This window comes from Boleophthalmus pectinirostris, unplaced genomic scaffold (genome assembly GCF_026225935.1).
Source record: "Boleophthalmus pectinirostris isolate CB_2022bp ecotype Guang Dong unplaced genomic scaffold, ASM2622593v1 HiC_scaffold_16, whole genome shotgun sequence".
NCBI classification, from domain to species: domain Eukaryota; kingdom Metazoa; phylum Chordata; class Actinopteri; order Gobiiformes; family Gobiidae; genus Boleophthalmus; species Boleophthalmus pectinirostris.
Window position 1 is genome coordinate 22,414,588 of NW_026571095.1, and position 16,080 is coordinate 22,430,667.

General features: G+C 36.3%; 1 protein-coding gene across 1 annotated transcript in view; it reads left to right on the top strand.

Moving 5' to 3' along the window:
- Window positions 1-16,080, top strand: part of colec12 (collectin sub-family member 12) — a 49,685-nt gene that overhangs the window by 30,428 nt on the left and 3,177 nt on the right. Inside the window, exons 3-5 of the mRNA XM_020929150.2 lie at window positions 9,370-9,492; window positions 14,469-14,555; window positions 15,551-15,996. Of these exons, the coding sequence (XP_020784809.1) occupies window positions 9,370-9,492; window positions 14,469-14,555; window positions 15,551-15,996 (656 nt within the window). The remainder of the gene's footprint in view (window positions 1-9,369; window positions 9,493-14,468; window positions 14,556-15,550; window positions 15,997-16,080) is intronic.

The following is a 16,080-nucleotide window of genomic DNA, read 5'->3' on the forward strand; positions in this document are numbered from 1 at the left end:
AGGTTTTTCCACTGTGGGCCGTGGGCGGGGCTTGTTCTATGGCAGGTACAGGCTCAGGCAGTCAGGAAAATCACTGTTGGTTTTTCTGCTGAGTCCAAATGAAATACAGCTGCTCCTCCACACACAGACACCAGGCAAAACCAGAGCTGTCACTATGTTTTTCTCCTGTCTCATTTGAAAAAGATCACTGAGTGAAATATTTGGTGGAAATTCATTTTGTATTGATGTGTTCACAGCAATTTCAGTGTGGTGGCTCTGAGGTTAAAATAAAAGGCAAGTGAAAATGATGCACCATGCTGTGAAAAGCCCTCATCGTGATTACAATATTTAACTTTTTTTTTTCTTTTTTTTTTTTTTGTAATTGCAGTGAAGGATAAGCAAAGAATCATACCATTTTCAGATATGTTTCCCAATCCAAACAGTACAAAAAGATAATTAATTTAAAGGTAACATTTCTGGTCCATGCATTATTGAGGCCCCATCCACACTAGTGTGTATTCGGGTCGTTTTCGTTGTAGATGCAGTGTTCATCCACACTAATCTGATGGAAAACGTCTCCAAAGACGGAACGATCTGGTTCCGCCAGCTCCCACGAATTCATCTGAGTACGGATCTGATCCGGCACTGTGTGGATGCCTAAAAAACGCTGATACGCTGACATAGGAGCTCTAGTTGCGTCCTTACTGGAGCACGTCACTGTGACTTGCGCCTTCCTGATTTGCTGGGTTTGTGACATCGCCTATGTGACACTATTGCAGAGAACAGTTTAAATAAACCATAGACAAACGGGAAACAGCATAGCTAGAACTACTTGCAGAACAGAACAGAACAGACTCACCATTACAAAACACCCCTCTGTCACAGAAAGAACCCATATATTCCACTGAGTCGTGTCCTTTTTAAGTCTGACAGAAGCTGACCACGCACAAGGAGCGAGCTGTTTTTTGAGCGCTTAGTTTATGCAAATTAGCCATGTGGCTTTAATTTTAATTTCTGTAAAACGTAAACAAATATGTGCAAAGCTGTGTGGGTAGGGAAGGCTTGCGGACACAGAAACAACGTGTCTGGAGGCAAATAGTTTCCGATACGGTGATATGATGATACGGTGATTCTTTTCAGTTTAACTTGAGATGCATTATTGCAACGCGTGGAATGTTCCATAGAGTTACATAAAACTAATCTATCTTGCATTTATTCAATTACATGTAAAGCTATTGCTACAAAAAGATTTTCTTACTGTAAGTGGGCTTGCCCCTCCACAGATCTGATGTGTGTCTTGCTTAATGCCATACTGTGGAAAGCTATAACATCTCAGGTTGTAGACTATCCCCCAGAAAATGTACATAATGCACCTGTAATGTAATGTAATGTAATGTAATTTGATATTTGCATTTTCAAACTTGCATTATTTTAATTACGCTATTTTATTATTATTTTGAGACAGGTTATGTAACAAAGTAGGACAGGTGATATCAGTACGTGTGTTCATACAGTGTTATTTTTACTGTAAACTTGTTGATAATGTGTAACTTTACTTTTGTTAATAGATGTTTACTATAACCATGTTGGAAAATTTCACTGGTTTTGGCTTCGTCCATGTGTCTAGAAACAAGGCTGAATCTCTCCTACTAGTAAATGTGTGCATGTGCAGGTCCCCACGCTCTCTTTCTGCATTACTTCCCTTAAGAGGTGTATCTGGCCTTTATCCAGCTCACTGATTGGCCCCTCCTGGCTTCCGTCCAACTCCTCAACAAGTTCACATTCACCAGGCGTTTTTCACTATACAAGACCCTGGTGTGCTCACTCACCTTTCAACATTTTCAACATTCAGCGTTTATGTACCAAGAGGACAATAAGCACTAGCATGACAGACGTATGCACTAATGAGCTACTAGGTCCTGTTATTTCAGCTTAGCAAGTTGAGAGAAAAGATGTGAGATGTGTTTCTAAGATATCAAATGGACTGGAGAGGTATAATATGTCTTTATTACCAATTAAAGGCTCTAGATTACACACTCTTGTGATCTTTAAGCCATGTTATAATGTTTTTACATCATCAAAAACATACCCAAAGTTTTGTTTTGCATCATCCGCACATGTTTGAGTAATCCTTTATTGTCTGTCAACATTTCTAAAGCTCAAAATGCTCTATTCCACCTTGTGATGTCATGAAGCATAGTTTTCAAGTTAACAGCTAACTTTTACCTTTTGTTCCATACAGATTATTAATTCCAGGGCTGAAATTATCCAAATGATTTTAGTGAAGGTGTATGAAGTTTAAAAACACAGTGGAGCACTTCCTGTATTGCCACATGACATCAGAAGGTGGAATAGAGTGTTTTCTGTTCTGAGAGAAGAACTCAGCCTAAATATGCAGGGTTTGTGTGTTAAACATGTGTGAATAAAACAAAACACAATTGCGAAATAGGGGCCCTTAAAAGATTGTCAAACATGCACGAATCACTCCAAATACAACTTCGGGTGAGTAAATGGTGAGGGTAAACAAATATAACATTGTGAAAAGCTCTAAAAAGTCAACTTTGTGTAATAGGTCTGCTTTAAAGGTATATTATGTAACATTCTGTTGAAGGATTTGCCTGCTTGTCTGCATGGAGATGTTATTGCTCTGCTTATGGTATCGTCTTTATTGAGACAACATATCAGATCTGAGAGTGAACCACATACCATTGCTTGTAACTGAATGCAATTTAATACCATACAGTGGAAATTTCTAGCCAGGCTGGCGCCTCCTAGTGCCTCCGCCTAATTTCATTTCTCTCCAGCGACAAGGCTAGGAATCGGAATACACTGGGTGGCGACAGTTTGAAAAAGAAAAACAGAAGTGTGAGTTGGGGCACTAGCCAATCAGCAAAGAGCCATACATTCTGCGTTGGCAAAGTTTCCCGAGATCGAGGATTTAAAGCCGGAACAAAAAGAATGTTTGGTGAATTTTATCAAGGGGAAATACGTTTTTACCCTTTTTCCTACGGGATAATATACCAGTTAGCCCTGTTAGCAGCGCATTACATACGTCATGACCAAATAACAGCGATTGGTTAAATTAAAAGAGTACCCACCTACCGTCAAGCGAACAAATTCTAACGCTGCAAGGTCAGATAGTTACTACGAAGTGAAACCAACTGATGAATCTGGCTAGGAACTTTCAGGCAACGCAGTAGACTCTCCATGGAGACAAACGCACAAGAAATCTGTAGAGTGTAACACCTCAATGTAAATATTGATCAAAGTCTGTATCATACAAGTAGTATTTGTATATTTTGACCCAGTCTGATTATAATTTCCTCAAATAACACATACACTTTCAGACCTTTTGTAGAGTATAGGGCTGGGAATCACAGGGTCCCTCATGATTCGATACGAAACACAATACATGGCTCACGCTACGATGTTATCACGATATGGCGATACATATTTTGCACATAATATATTGCTGTATTTTAACTGTATGTTTTTGTTAAACCACAACCTGCACAAACTTGACCTATTTTAATCATTAAGTCAGTGAATATGCCACTAAATAAGCAACAAAATTGTAGTGTGGTTGCAAAAAAAAAAAAATAGTTAAAAGATACCATTAAATACTCTGGGCGATATATCGATACAGCAGCCCATAAAAACGATAATGAATCACCAAATGTAGTATCACCATCACCATAAATCAATATTTCATTGTTTTTGTACACCCCTAGTAAAATATGCAACTGTTTGAATAATATTTTTTCTTGTACCTTTGAAAATAACACTCTTTTGGCAGTGCTGTGTCAGGGTTTCCCAGTTAAATATTTTAATTCAGAAGCCTGCAGGGGAGCAGAAAGTCTAGAGACAGGCTTTGGAAAATGTTGTTAAGTTGGACGGAGAGAGAGTTTGTCCAAGCCAAAATGAATGAAAACATCACCAACAGAGGAGACTGACAGAGATCCAGTGAGGAGCTCCAGAACTTTATTCAAAACCAGTTAACAGTTTCCTACCACAACATTTAACAGTATAATGCAATATTTGCATTGTTTTATGTTAAGTTAAAGGTGCATTGTGTAACTTTTCAGGTTGAGGATCCACTCTGCCTGTAATGCTCCACAGTATGACATTTAACAACTCACATTTATTCAATTGCAATGGATTTATAGCTCAAAAATACCTAGAAAAACAAGTATTATGACTGGAAGCGGAGTTGCCTTTCCACAGATCTGACCTGTAACTTTGGTCTGGTTTGGTCTCCATAAAGATAGAATGGTTTAACACCACACTGAAACATTCCTGACAAAGCAATAACAATTCCATAGAGAAAAGCATTTGACGGACCTCCACCAGAAAAGTTACACAATCCACCGTTAAACAAAAAGTAAATTCGACCATAAACATATTTTACCACTATTTAGGACTGTAAAAGTACCCGTAAGTGCAGAAATGTAACTTTTTTACCCTTGTTTGAAAGATTACAACCTCTTTACAAATATTTACAGTATAACCAATGTTGAAATTTTCCAAAACAGCATTCACATTAAAGGTGCATTGTGTAACTTTTCTGGTGGAGGGCCAATCAAATGCTTTTCTTTTCATGGAAATGTTATTGTTTTGTCTGGAATGTGTCACAGTATGGTATTAAACTTTTCTATCTTAATGTAGACCAAACTAGAAACTATAGGTCAGATCTGTGGTGAGGCAACACCGCTATAAAAGCTATTTAAAAACACCTATAATTTAAGAAATGCAAAGTAGGGATGATTTAATGTCATACTGTGGAACATGTCAGGCAGAGCAATGACATATCCATAGAAACAAGCAGGTGATGGACCCTCCACCAGAAAAGTTACACAATGCACCTTTAATGGCGACCAACACAAAATAAAATAATCAAAACTTTCCATTTTCCCTTATTATTTCAACTGCATAAGAACAGAATAGAAATGGCAAAGCTTCATGACTCAATTGGTGCAAAAATTCAAAACATTTAAAAATATAAACTCATTTTTTAGTATTAAGTGCGTTTTATTTTATTTATTGAGTAACACTGTTGTTGATCTCCATTGACCCCATGGACCCTGAACGCACCGTCCTCATCACATCTGGTGTTATTGGTCCATCTCCTCTCACATCTGCTCTGTTCTTGACCCAGGCATGCACCGGTCAGAGCCTTGTTTACGCAGTGTGTGGCTGTCCTTAAAGCAGCGGGCGATCTGTGTATGTGTGTGTCTGTCACTTTAAGTCCTCTCTCAGACTGGTCCAGGACTATAGACTTGGCCAAGAGTCTTTGAGGTGGTCAGACGCCATGTTTGGACAGATGTGTGCCCCTCTGCTGAGAGAAAAGAGGCTATAGATTACATCCAGCGAGATACAAATAGCGACACTTTGGTAAATATACAATGTTTTTGAGCTGTGAAAGGGAATTGCATAAGCTTTTTTTTTTTTTTTTTTTTGTCCATATAAGCCAATGGAATAATGCAGTGATCAAATCTGCTTTTCAGTATGTGCTGCAATGATTTTTGTTTTGAAAATTTAATGATTATTCAGCACAAAATAATAGTAGAATATTTAATATAACCATGTGGTCTTATATTAGCTCTGAAATAAATGCAGACCATTCTAAAAAGCATTCAGAAAAGGTCTAACTTGTGTATCTAGTTTTTATATCAATTAGTGGTTTTGTATATTTCTCTGGGCAACTCTATGTACCACTATTTTCTCCTGCACCTGTACACCTGGCTCTGCAGTCTCAAATAAAATCTCCATGATTTGTCTGTAATGCGGTGCAATAAATTGTAATCAAGGTCATGTTTCAGTCATTTCTAACTGTCAATGATCAGCTTGGATCTTCTTAATCGCTTACAACCAGTCCTCTGTCAGTAAAAGATTGTGGTTTGGAGTAGATTTCCAACTGTAGAGAGGTGGGGTGTTTGACTATTCTTTCTGTTAAATCGCAATAATTTAAAGGTCTTATATTAGAGATAGATAAATCTGTTGGCACATTTTTCCCGCATATCGGCTATTGGCCATAAATCTTCAGTAGAGACCAATACCAGCTGCCTAAATATGCATGAAAATATATATGCATAAACCTCTCTCTACACTGTGTAGTAAAAACAGGTTGTGGATGAGTTTGTACAAAAATGTTATTTGATAATTTGGGAAATATTATCTAAATCAGCTCATTGGTTTATCTGGATTCTGAATAATCAGTATCGGGATCAGCCATAAAAAAATATCCTTGTGAGCTTTGAGCCATGTTAGAATGTTGTTACCTCCTCAAAACATACCTGGAGTTGTATTTTGTTTTTATACATGTTTGAGTCATCTTTTATTATTAGTCTGCTACATTTCTAAAGCTCAGAATGCTCTGTCCCACCTTGTGATGTCATGTAAAGGTAATTCTTATGTTAACAGCTCCTCCTTTTACCTTTTGTTCAGTAGAGATCGGTAATTAGCTGAAAATATTCATGTGATTCTTTTGAAGGCGTATGGAGTTTAAAAACACCATGGAGCACTTCCTGTTTTAAGACATGACATCATAAGGTGGAACAGAGTGTTTTGAGGAGGAAACAACAATACAATAACATAGATCAGAAAATATCGTAATATGGGTTTTGTTAAAATCTGTATGTTGAGGAAATATATATTAAAGCCTTTTTTGATATATTTTTTAAAAAGGACTAAAGAAAGAAGAATTGAGTCCATATGTCTCTGCAAACCGTGTGGTATACTTTATTTCTAGTCAATTTCACCCAGTCTATACACATGTACTCTGTGTGTACTGTTTAAGGTCTCTGCATTCTTAACCCCTGCCTGATCTGGTCCGGAGTCTGCTCAGATAACATGTGTTTTATTGCGCGTTGTGAATATTTCCCAGCTGCCCTCGCACTGAGCCGCCAGAGGCACTCCTAATGAAGTCAAGCAAACATCCTGCACCAAAGGCATGTTTAGGATGTTTGGCATTGCATCACTTTGTTTGAGGAGGCTGCGCTAAACTAGTTAAAAGCTCACCAGCATGCTCCCTGTTGTGAGAAATATCAAGTTTTATCGGACCGATGCCATCTCACGTAGGGCTGAACCGAGGTGGAAAATATCAAATTGCGATTTATGTTTTAATTTAAGGATTCTGTTCAAAGTTCAAATTTTTTAAGTGTCCAGAAGAATTGGCAACAAAGACTTGATATATGAACTGACAAACTAATGCAAGAATTATATTTCAGAACATGCTTGTACAGATCTACAGAGTTAGCAGTTTTTTATGCACAATGAGACTGAAATGTTTTTGTTGTTTCCTCATCAGAAACATTTCTGAGTTGTGTTTTGTTTCATTCACACGTTTAACGCACAAATCCTGCAAATGTATGCTGAGGTAATATGTATGTGGTAGTACAGGAAGTGCTCCACTGTGTTTTAAACTCCATACACCTCCACTATAATCATTTGGATAATTTCAGCCCTGGAATTGCCCATTTCTACTGAAACAAAGATAAAATGTAGCTGCTAACTTATTTTTTCTTATCTATTTTTTATTTTTTATTTGTGAAGGGGCAGCACATATTTATATGAACATATGAACATTTAAAATGTAAATATGTAAAGATTATAGGCAACGTGGCTAATTTCCATCTTCAGTTCCTTGACAGGTTGAAGAGAAATTATCTACAGGACAGAGAAATGTCATACAAAATCACACAAAAGTACATAAAACCAGCACACTCACTGTACACTCATTATACATACAATTTATTTCATACAGTACATTTGAAGTTTGAAGTCAAGAGTTAAAGAGTTAAACCAACAACCCCTCAATACTAAAAAAATAAAAATTTACTTGGTTAAACGTGACATATGGTGACATATTTGTCTATGGAACAACCACTGTTTTAAAGCTTTAGAAAATGCTGCCAGTGTTGAAAGCTCTTGTATATGAACAGGCACTGTACCATATGAAAACTACTGCTTCATGACCACACAAGGTGGAACGGAGCATTTTGAGCTTTGGAGATGTAAACAGACTAAGAAAGGATTACTCAAATGTGTGTGAATGAAACAAAACACCACTACAGATACGTTTTTGAAGAGGTAACCAAATTCTAACATGGCTAAAAGCTCACAAGAATAAAGTTTGTGTAATATAGGACCTTTAATAAATAACATTAAATATTAGTAAACACAAAATATATCTGGATGAGGCAAGAGGTGGTGTTAAGTATATGTAGTCTTCAGAGGTGGGACCAAGTTGTTGTTTTGCAAGTCAAGTAAGTCCCAAGTCTTTGACCTCAAGTCAGAGTCAAGTCCCAAGTTAAATACAGCCAAGTCCAAGTTGACTCTCGAGTCACTGGCCCATAAGTCCAAGTCAAGTCCAATTCAAGTACAAGTCATCTGCTTTGAGTTTCAAGTTATATCAAGTCTTTAAACCAAAGAACCAAATATAGCTTAGATTTTTGCAATTTGTATGATTTTTAAGATAAATTGTACTTAAAAAAAAGTATATTTATATATGAGTATTTAGTATATACAGTAAGAGTTGTAGAAATGTTAAGTTTTCTTTTTAAAATGTCTTAACAAGATCTTAGTGTGAATCATTACAGTCAGAATAGAAAGAAGTCAGATTTTAAAGTGTTTCTCGAGTCTTCTCAAGTCACAGGTCTTAAGTCTGAGTCAAGTCCCAAGTCACTGACCTTCAAGTCCAAGTCCAGTCTCAAGCCTTACTCCATTTTATCAAGTCAAGTCTCAAGTCCAAAAAAATAGTGACTCAAATTTGACTTGAGTCCAAGTTACAACTTGCAAGTCCCCACCTCTGGTACTCTTGTATCATTATTATGCCAATAATTACTACATCATTGATTCAACTTACAATCATGGTTGTTTCTTAAAGATGAAAAATCACGTTATCGCAAATTTTTTCTAGAATAGTATATATTTGTTTTTTTGTTTTATATTTATTTTCGGTACATTTCCCAGCACTGTCTCTAAGGGCCCGGTATTGTAGGGGTCTAATATGTTGTCACTCAGTCATTTGTTTTTAGCTTGTACAAGAGGGAAAAGAATTGTGCATTTCAAACATATTACATGAATAATCTAAAAATATCTTGTTTTGAGTACAATTGGTGAACAATTACTCTGCAATGCACTGCCTGTTCCAACATCACATGGCCAACACATGTTCTCAAGTTTTATAGTGAGTGAGTGTTAGTGGCCGGGCAACTGTTTTCAATTGATTCTTGGATACAGAGAAGCACAGCGTGTCCTTTTTTAGACTCTATTAAACGTAGTTATGCAATCAAATGCTGTAGTGTTTGTTTGAATGTAACCTTACTTGATAATCCACAAATGAATACTTTATGTAAATTGAGGTGTTTGTTTTATTGTGGTTTGTTTCAGGTATTCAAGAGGGAACCGAGTGCACCAAATGTAAAAATGATTGGGCCTTAAGAGCTGCCATTGCCCTTCTGTATGTCCTCTGTGCCCTGCTCACCATCGCAGTGGCTGTCCTCGGATTCAAAGGTACGTTAGTTATTATAAGGAATTGATTAATTATTTATAGGAAAAAATGTAATAAACAAAATGCTCAGGTCAAAGATGTAAAGTAAATGTAAAGAAAGAAAAAGTTAAATAGAAGAAGTTAGACTAATCCCAAGTGGACCAAAATCTTAATTTGAACCACATAATATCCCGTCCTACTATGTAAACAAATGAGTCTCTGTTTTAGGGCTCCACAAAATGTATGGTATTCTTGTATTAGTTTAGCAGTTCATATATCATATGTCTTCTCTAAAATGATAATGATCCTGTATAAGTTTAAAAATGTTTTAACTTTAGTTTAGACCTGCCACCATAAATGCTACATCAACTTATCATTCAATATATGAAAGCTGTAAAAGGTTGAATAAGTGATTCCTATGGCTAATTATTGACCAGTAATAGTACATTATATGTTGCAGCCCAAGCCTTTTAATGATACTGTCTATTAAATAATGGTTTACTGGGATGATCCTGCATTATTATTATTGTGTCAGTGATATAAAGTTGTTTCATTATTATTGTTTATCGCTGTAAATCTCTGTAGGAAAATATGCTTCAGAATTAGTTAGCATGACAGGCATACCACATTTTTCAGACTATAAGTCACTCCGGAGTATAAATCACACCAGCCAAAAAATGCGTAATGAAGAAAAAAATATATATATAAATATATATATAGGTTGCACCGCGCTAAAAGTCGCTCTTTTTGGGGAAACTAATTTTATAGAATCAGAGACCAGGAACTGACATTTTATCTTGAAAAGAAAGTTATAGTAATAACAATGGAACAGAGAAAAACAGGCTGTTAACGTCACATATGAACAGGTATTCAGATAACTATAGCATAAACAACAGAACAGAACAAGTTTACCAAACTCTCCATCTCACTCCAAATCACTAAATCCAGTGAATTCTTCATCCTCGGTGTCACTTCTGAGCAACTTCGTTCCAGTTTTCCAGAATTATTATGGCCTTCTGAATCCTGACAGGATGGTTTCAGTTGTCTTTATGTTTGTTTAAATTTTAAATTGTCAGTGGTACAGCAAGAATGGTGCGATCGACTGACATGATACCAGACAGGACAGCAGCTCTTTCTGCAGGAGACATGCGTAGTAGAGTGCGACGTGACAGTAGTACAGGAGTACACAAGCCTAGAGCGCCCTCTTGCGGCTATCAAAATGAAAATTTTAACATATAAGTCCCACCAGAGTATGACAAAAAGTGCAACTGACAGTCTGAAAAATACGGTACTTTAATTTCAGATCCTACTTTTAAAATATAAATAGCAAATCTATTACAACTGCCAAGCTTCTCAGTACAATTAAATATATTACAATTAAATATTCATTAATTTGTTCAGCCTTACAATATAAATGTATGACAATTGTCATTGTAATCTAACTCATTTGTTTCTGTGTAAATGTAAATCTTTTTTTTTTAAACTAAAAAAAAAAAAAAAAAAAAACTAACAGAATAAACTTCACTAAAGAAACTCCATGTCTGTGCTGTACTGAGGGCTCTCAGTGCTAGTTCAGTCCAGCACAGAAATATAATCTCTCTCACTCTGAGTAACTTCAAATCCTCTTGAACTGCATTCATAATTCTTTGGTCTTGCTCTGGGCCTCTTGTCTGGCACCTCTAACCTCTATAATCCTTCTAACTATATTTTCACTATCCATCCACTGAACACCGCTAGACCATTTCAATCAGGCTTCAGCTGCAAAACAACTAACAAGAATGATCCTCTCCTTGAACACAATCATACTCCAATCCATTATTATGAACAAGGGAAATTTAACAACCTTGACATTTATTTTCCCCTGCTTTCTGTTGAGATATCCAGTTCTATCTTTGTATACACACAGTGGCGATTCATTACAAATTTCCAAATATTTATTGTTTCATTTTAGCAGTGTCAAGATTCACATTGTTGAAATCTAGACTGTCTGGAAGGCTAAAGGAATCCAAAAAAAACAACCACTCTTCTCCACCATAAAACTAATTGAAATGCAGTAGCAAATGTAGTTCCACATGTCAGGGTTTTTAGTAAGAAGGTGGATTAGAAGGTTATCATTGCAACTATGGGTCAACCCTGATATATCTAAAGCTGCATCATATTCTAGTGAAGTAGATCTATAGAGTAACATACTTTAAAACTTAACCTGTTTTGGACCAGGTTAAATTCCTGTACTGACATGACATAGCACCACTCCATAACACTGTATACTATATAATACTTTGCATGAGTTTAGCCTATGGATTATGACTAATATTAATATGTGACCAAAATGCATTTCTCCTCTTCATTTTACTGTGCTGATGACAATATTCTGACAATTTTATGAGACTTACCTCCTCCTAAAAGTAAACAAACAGAGATCATGCCACAAGACTGCCAACATAACATAATAACATTACAAAAGTTTACATTGTTTTACACTAAGACAAGCCCAACACCTTTTCTTAATCTTAAAGGGACGGTCCAGAATTTTGGACATAGGACCTCATTTCCTAGTGAGCCAGAGTGTTGGTGAAATGTGGAGACACTTTTTGAAATAATCCATCCAATCCTTGTATTTGCAGAGGTCGCTGGTGCTAGGCTAGTGCATGTCAATGGCCATAGTTAGCCTGCCACTAAAAACAGTCTTAGCCACTCCACAAAGCACCCAAAGCAAAAAATTATTACACCAGACTGTCCATGTGAATGTCTGTGTTGATAGAATAATGTTTGAAATAAAACTAACCTTGCATTGCATGAATTGTCGCATGTTGAGGGACTATTTTCTCATATATCAGTCCACCGCTGCCAAGCTTTCTATCAGGAAGTACAACTCATTGTTGCTACTCACACATTAATCCTTCAAATGCAAGATTGGTTTTACTTCTAAAATTATTCTATCAACATAGACATTTACAGTGACAGTCTGGCGTAATAATAGATTGGCTTCGGGTGTTTTGTGGAGTGGGTTAGACTGTTTTTAGTGGCAGACTAACTATGGTCATTGACATGCGCTAGCCTAGCACCAGAGACCTCTGCAGATACAAGGACTGGATGGACTATTTTAAAAAGTGTCTCCACACATCTCCAACACTTTGTGCGGTCCTATGTCCAAAATTCCGAACTGGCCTTTAACCATTACAGATTTACTACTAATCTTCGGGATTAAATGTACAATGTTTGAAGTGCTAATAAATGTAAAAATTTAAATGTGTTTAGTAACATTTGAGATACAAAAAAAGAGTAAACAAATGAAAATGGCGAGGGACATGTGGCTAGAGGTGAATCATCGTGGAGGTCTGGAATTTATTGCATACTATCTGAAATATCCTGTTGAAGAATTTATGTAATGGACTGTCAAATTGAACTCAAAAATATAACGTTATTTGTAAGATAAGATAAGATTGTTTTGTTTTTTGTCAACTCATTTTGAATAGTTTCCATTATTATATCGTCCACCTCTAGAACTGGCACAGTTTACTCTCATAGTTCCATAGAAATAAACAGGGTTCACTAAGACATTCATAACCCGCTTTGTAGTATTATTATGAAGAGAGACATATCCGGTTTAAGTTCAGCCAATTCAAACCCAGTCACTGTAAACAGCCCCAGGTTTCTTCAGCCTGCCTGTCTTGTGTTCGGACATGACCCTTACAGAAAAATAGACTTTCCTTGTATATTTGTATTTGTATTTTGCTTCGTCATAGCAGCTGAATACTTCCCGGTGTTGTTTTGGAGTTCATATGATGTCTGTGGTTTGAGCTGTAATGTTTAGCAGATGACCATGCACTTAAACTACTTATGGCACGCTTTTATGGCTCAGTAGTGTAAGGTTCACTTGCAAAAAGCAACAAGTCACAAAGATTTTAAAAGTTCCTTGTTTTCTCCTGTAGTGCTGGCCTGGATTAACATTTTATAACATCTTATCTACCATTACCATGTTTGCACTCTCCTAATGACCTTGTATATAGCTGAAAGAGATAGATTTGTTTTACAAAAAAAAAAAAAAATGAGTTCAAGGTGTGGGGCCACAGTGGGGCGCCAGTGTCAAAAAATGTTGTTGTGCTCTTAGGCAAGTGTGTGGCGCAGATTAGCAGCCTCACTTCCATCAGTCTGCTCCAGGGCAGCTGTGGCTACAGTAGTATCTTGCCACCACTCTCGCCATTAAAACATTTACATTGGGCACCTGCAACTTTTTTAATTGTTTGAACTTTTGAACCACAATAAGAAGGCCTCTTAAGATAACACACTTGAAAGCACAGAGGAATATTGTGAGAAACAATAACATTGAAAACACTTGTATATACATGTGACTGACACAAAGCAGGATAATCCCAGCAAATCATTTTATCGTGACAGGTCTAATAGTAAGCAGTAATTGTATGGAAAATGTGTCAAAAGCATTTAAAAAAAAAAGGAAAAACAAAGAAAAGAAGGAGTACAGAAATAAATTCTCCTGTCTTGTGTAAAAATATTATTTAAATCACTTCCAAATTGCATTATCCTCTTCCAAGCAACTGACCTAAAATGGACCCCATTTGCTTTGTTTGCCTGTATTCTGATTGGTTCATGTTTTGTCATTTTTGGAATGATAACAAGGAAAGTTCAGGATGCTCTCTCCAGAACATTTTTTTGTCAGCTTTTGACGCCCACATACGCAGAAGAAACAAGGAAAAAGGAAAGAGAGAGATTCAGCATATGATTTTCATTATGTTTGCTGTTTGTTGTAAAATCAAGTTTGTATTTGTGTCTATCAATCCACAGTTGCTTGGTTACACGAAATCAAAAAGCTTCTAATCTTTTCAACCAGCCACAATCTTCCACCCATCGAGGTTGGCAGCGGAATAGTATTATGCGTGAATATTGTGCGCCCTCTGGTGTTTGGGGCATGTCATTGCAGAATTAGGTTGTTACTACATTGTCTTTTTTTTTTTTTTTTTTTTCCTCCAATCTATGATAGTGGTCCAGAGAATGGATAATGTCACAGAGGGTATGCAGAATTATAAAGGCAAGATCAACGAAGTGGAGACGGATCTAAAGAAATTTGGTAAGTTTTTACATTGCTTTCTCAACATATGTATAATTTATTTATTTATTTAGTCAATTGAGACCATTTAGATCAATTTAATATAGATTATTTTATTTGCTTTGAGAATGTGACTAGTTGCAGGTGTTTATTAATTTTATTTTTTTTTTTTTGTATTTTATTTAGACAATTAAAGATATAGGACTACATTCATACCATAATCCATACTACAGCTCATCCTTATGTCCTGTCAATCATTATTTTATCTTTGCACTTTTTTTCCTTATGACCCTGTATTTCTATATTTCGATGTTTTGTAGCTATATACATTTATATAATTATGCCTTATTTGACACCTGTCTCATTATTTATTATTATTATTATTATTATTATTATTATTTCATTTAGTTTACTACTTTTTGTAATATAATATAATATTAATATACTATTAATATTTATTTATTATTATTATATTTATTATATAATAATAATTTCATAAACAGGTATAATTAAAGGGCACATAATATTATGGCTGATTATTATTGCTATTGCTATTATTATTGTGATTTTGTGTGGTAATAGGAAGGTAAAAGGAAGTGCTCCACTGTATTTTTAAACTCCATAAACCTTCACTATAATCGTTTGGAAAATTTCAGCCCTGCCAATCAAAACGGAAGGTAAACGGTAGTAGCTTTTAACTTGGAAAACTTCAACTACACATCACAAGGTAGAACAGAGCATTTTGAGCTTTGGAGATGTAAACAGACTAATAATAAAGGGTTACTTAAACATGTGTGAATGAAACTAAACACAACTCCAGGTATGTTTTTGAAGAAGTAACAACATTCTAACATGGCTTAAAGAGCAATTTTGTCAATTTTGTGTAATATTGAATATTTAAGCTCAAATTCACTCCAATAGTCTTATCAGAAATATGATGGTAATTTAATTTTAATTAGCACTTTGTATTTATTCGCTTTGTTGTTGCATGCTCTGTGTCTGTCTGTCTATTGTAGGTAACCAGGCTGGGCAGAAGTCAATAAACGCCACCAGTGAAATCCGGACTTTTAAATCTGACTTGGAAGCTTTGAGGAAGCAGCTGGACGAGATCGCGCTCAGAGCCACAAAGAACCGGGATGTCCTGGAAGGGCTGCGTCTGACAGGGGGAGAAATGCAGGCCACGCACACCTCTTTACAGGGGGTTTTGGACTCCAACTCTGCCTCTCTGCGCTCCGTCAACCAGACCTTGACCACCTACAGCTCCATGTTGGACAATCTCCAAACGGACACAGCTTACCTACAATCAGAAATACAGACGCAGGTGAAAGTGCAGGGGGAGAGCCAGGTCACCATCAGTGCACTAAACATCAGTCAAACTCAACAGAGAAACCTCCTGAGTAGTCTGCAGAAAACTGTGGAGGATGCGGGTCAGGCGGTGCAGAGACTGAAGAATGACTACCAGGTATGCCTTTCTGATTCATCAATTATTTCAGTGATGTACACCTAATTAAACAGTCAGTCATTTTTATTTGGGCTATAAATAGAC